A 4,517-nucleotide genomic window follows, 5' to 3' on the forward strand; every position below is an offset into this window, starting at 1 on the left:
AGTTCATTTGAGTCATTTGAACTAGTTATGGTGAAGAAGAATATGGTTGATATGAAAGTGATCATATGGCTAACCATTTGGTTAACTATTGTTGAACCAACAAATGTACATGTTTGGGTACGGTTACACAAACCTAAAAACGTGCATTTCATTTGTGTTTAAAAAGCTAGGTTTTCGATCTAACGGTTGAAAGATATTAGATTGAATCTAATCAGGTTTTCATCTAATGGTGAATATTGAATGCTTTGTTGCCAAGCTAACATTGATTGCAAACCCTGATTTGAAAGACTATATAAGGGAGAACTCTAGCAACTGGGAAACCTAATCCACATACCTCCCGTGTGATACTAGTTGTGTTAGCTAGAGTCGATTCTCCTTTAACCTTTGGTTTATTCTCTAAAACCAGGTTAACGACTTAAATACTTCATTGGAATTGTGAAGCCAAACCGATACTACCTTCTTGTAGTTGTGTGATCTGATCTTGCATATTCTATCGTACGAGTAAAATCGTAAGGATTGGCTTGAGATTGATATCTCCGATAGGCAAGATATAAAAGTAGTCACAAACATCTTCGTCTCATCGTTTGTGATTCCACAATATCTTCTTTCGCCGCGTCGATTAAGATTATTGTGAGGTGATTGATAATTCTAGGCCGTTCTTCGGGAATATAAGTCCGGGTTATCAATTGGATCTTGTTCACCTTGATGTATCAAAAGACGGAACAAAACTCGTAGGTATTTCTGTGAGAGACAAATTTATCTATTACTGTAGAATTTTCTGTGTGATACAGATTTGTTTATTTCAAGTCTTCGACTTTGGGTCGTAGCAACTCTTAGTTGTGGGTGAGATCATTTAAGGGAATAAAGTGCGCAGTATCCTGCTGGGATCAGAGGCGTAGGAGCATAATTGTACCTTGACTCAGTATGAGATTGGTTGGGGTTCAACTACATTCCATACCGAAGTTAGTTTGTAGTAGGCTAGTGTCTGTAGCGGCTTAATACAGTGTGCGTTCAATCTGGACTAAGTCCCGGGGTTTTTCTGCATTTGCGGTTTCCTCGTTAACAAAATTCTGGTGTCTGTGTTATTTCTATTTCGCATTATATTGTTTATCTTTATAATTGAAATATCACAGGTTGTGCGTTAGGTTCAATCAACTAGAATATCCGACCTTTTGGTTGTTGATTTAAATTGATTGACACTTGATATTGGTCTTTGGTACCATCCAAGTTATCTCTCTTTGATAAAGACTCGTAAATTTCTATTTGCTTGAGTATAGATCAAATTGAGAGATTGAGATAATCTAAATCTTTGATATACTTTTATCTAGTTTGAGTCTGACTGTCTAGTTGATTTTCTAGAAATATATTGGAGTTTGTCCATACAGATTGCTAAGCGAAATATTAGGTGTGGTTGTTGTACCCCCGATTTTTCACTTTGGACTCCACGAAGAAGTGGTGATTTTAGTTCCATTAGCACCATTTGGCATCAACGTGAATTTCTCGTCAAATAAATGGACCTTCTGGATGGTTCCTTATTGACGGAGTACTCGCCGAGGATCATATATTACACAACCACCGGGATAAAATAATGGTCAATAATACATTCCCACCATCATCTCTTTATCTTGAACAATTTCATCTTCTTCTTCCAGGTTTTCGGCGAATATGGATCAAAATCAACGTCATGAAGATTCAAAGAGTTTAACTTCTCTCTCAACCTTGTCACCAACTGCTCATTATTCCTTTTCATCTCGTCCTCAAACTTGTATCGTGCCGCTGTTAGAAGTGTATCAACCCAATTTACATATTTTTCAAGTTTTTTGGCCAATTCCAAAATCGAGAAATGGTCATATACCCACACCTATATCCAAATTAATATAGGAATTTAAGTGAGAAAATGAAAAGGAAAATAAAATCAGGAACATATTAGGTTCGGGCGATAACAAAAATAGAAATAAGCCTAACCCATCAAATTTGAAGTTTCAGTAGAGGGTTCGGCCCATAACAAAAGTATAAATAAGTGTAACCCATCAATTTGAAGTTTCATCAGAGGGTTCGGCCCGTAACAAAAGTACAAACAAGCCGAACCCACTAAATTTGAAGTCTCAATAGAGGGTTCGGCTTGAAAAGAAAATCATCAAATAGCCGAACCCACTACTGAAACTCCAAAAAAAATGCATTGTATAATTTTGGGAACAAAAAAAAGGATATTAATTGGATCGTAAAAAATTACCTTAAGCATAGTGAAGTTTCCTCCAATGTATGTACTTGCTAACCTAGAGGCGGTCGCAAGTTGTTCGAGAAGGTAAGCTAGAGCAGTGGTTCCCCAAGCGTACTTGTTAACGGTAGCAAGATCCTTTACCAATATGAGATAATTGGCATTCACCTTATTTCCAGTTAGGTTGAGGAAGATATCTCTTCCAAGAGTATAAAGCAAGTAGGTGGTTCCGGTTTGCTTCACTTTAATCTCGTCCATTACCAACTCCCCCTTCTCTACTTTCTCACTTGTGTTCCCAAATTCCTTTTTTAAGTTAGTAATGTAATGACCTATCCCTCCACCGAAATTGTCCCTTCTTGGCCACTGCGGTCATCCGGAAGTGTGGGGTTTTAAACGGGCATCGTTGCGGTAATCCAGCAGAAACTTCCCGGATGGTCACCTATCCCTATATTACTCCCGCCCGAGCACGCTTAACTGCAGAGTTTTCTTCCAACTCTGGAGCCAATTGTACTGAAAAGGCCTCGGTGTTAGGAAAGGACAAACCATTACTTATATTCCATTTGGCCAACCACTGCCGAATATCGAGGTATTATAAGTAAGCTTGATCTTATTAAGCTTCTTGTTTCTCACACCGTCCTCCTGAACACAATTTACATCTTTAACGGAACGACAAAACTCAAGTTCAGTCTTGTAATCATCCCAACCAAAACATTCATTGAACAACTTATATAGTTCCTCCAAACTCATATCATAATAGTCAGCATCCACGCTCCCACCCCTCACTTTAAGCCCTGTAATCTTGTTCGCCTCATCAGGAGTGATTGTCATCTCCCCAAAGGGTAACTTAAACGTACAAGTCTCTGGATAAAATCTCTTGGAAAAGGCGGAGATAGTCACTCTGTCACATTCCTGACGTTCATATGGAATCACATGCTATATAGCAGAGGATTGTACGTAAGCAACCTCCTCGGGAACCTCTTCAAACAATTTCCATTCTGATGCCCTTTGGTGTCTCCATACTCGGACCGCATATTTGTGATCAGGAGTCTCATATATTATCTTTGCCCAAGATTCGTCGTAACTGATCAACACCCTTCCTCCATCTTCTGGAAGACCATGGGGTAAACCATCATCTCGACCTGGGATTACGTTATCCTTACGAGGAATATGCAAACCTCTAATCCGAGGTTCAACAAGCTTTATCTCTTTCCGAGGTTTTGGTTGATGTTGAGGTTCTTCATTATTATATATTTCTCTTAATCACCACCATCAACATCTCTTCCTTCTTCTTATTTTCTTTGTGCATCTGGCAGTGGTTCACGTATTTCTAGAGCGACGTCTTTATCCTTTCCTCTTCCTCCCGTTCCCAATTTTTTGTTTCCTCCTCCTTGATGATCGGGAGTTTTAGTTGCCTCCTCCTTGATGATCGGGAGTTTTAGAATTAGAAGGCGTAACCTCCATTTTTTTTTACTTCGTTATTCCTAAAACAAGTATAACACTTGATTAATATATTGAACAAAAAAAGCAAAAAGGTAAATTAACTCAAGTCTAGGACTGTAAGTGATAGCAAATCGTCAGGTTTGGCTAACCCGAAATACCATAATGAGCGGAACCCAACAAATCTCATCTGCCTTTGAATCATAGTAAGTTGTTCGGCTTATAATTGGTATATTCTAACAAGCCAAACATCCAATCTTATATACGAGCGCCGAACTAGACGAACCAGGTTCGACTTAAAAGTAAAATCATCGAATACGCCTAACACAGAATGAACCTATTATCTGTGACTAGGTTCGGCGTAAAATGCATATAAACTTTTAGCCGAATTGTTCATAAGCACTTTCAGAATGAAATTTCAGGTACAATTCGGCTTATAATACTGCTCAATTTTTAGCCGAACCCAATACTGTAACCATCAAAAACCCTAGTTTTTCAGGAACTAAACCTATTCAATCGATGAAAATGTGACTACTCGTTTTCCCATAGTCTACGTAATGTATACATCTCAGAGAATCGGATACTAAGTAGTATTGATGCCTCTGTTGAACTGATAATGCTAAGTAATAAAAGATACTCAAGATCACAATAATAACGAAGAACACAAATATAATGTAAAAGGTACTAAGTTATCACGAGAGACAAGTGATTTACGTGGTTCGACTCTCGTCTACGTCAAAGGGGTAATGAGTGATTGTTTTGTATTAAGTTATGGTGGTTACAAAGATCTTAAATGCTTCCCAAAGTAATAGAGAGAACTCAAGTTGAAGTAAATACTTAAGTTTTAAACATTAAAGAGGTA

General features: G+C 38.1%; 1 protein-coding gene across 1 annotated transcript; it reads right to left on the reverse strand.

The window, feature by feature from the left end:
- Positions 1-1,612: 1,612 nt before the first annotated feature.
- LOC113291604 (protein MAINTENANCE OF MERISTEMS-like) lies at positions 1,613-3,046 on the reverse strand. Its single transcript, XM_026541121.1, has 3 exons — positions 2,873-3,046; positions 2,234-2,581; positions 1,613-1,861 (listed from the first exon to the last, which is right to left on the reverse strand). The coding sequence occupies exons 1-3, from the start codon at positions 3,044-3,046 to the stop codon at positions 1,613-1,615; spliced, it is 771 nt and encodes a 256-aa protein (XP_026396906.1).
- Positions 3,047-4,517: the final 1,471 nt, after the last annotated feature.

This window comes from Papaver somniferum, chromosome 6 (genome assembly GCF_003573695.1).
Source record: "Papaver somniferum cultivar HN1 chromosome 6, ASM357369v1, whole genome shotgun sequence".
Classification (NCBI taxonomy): domain Eukaryota; kingdom Viridiplantae; phylum Streptophyta; class Magnoliopsida; order Ranunculales; family Papaveraceae; genus Papaver; species Papaver somniferum.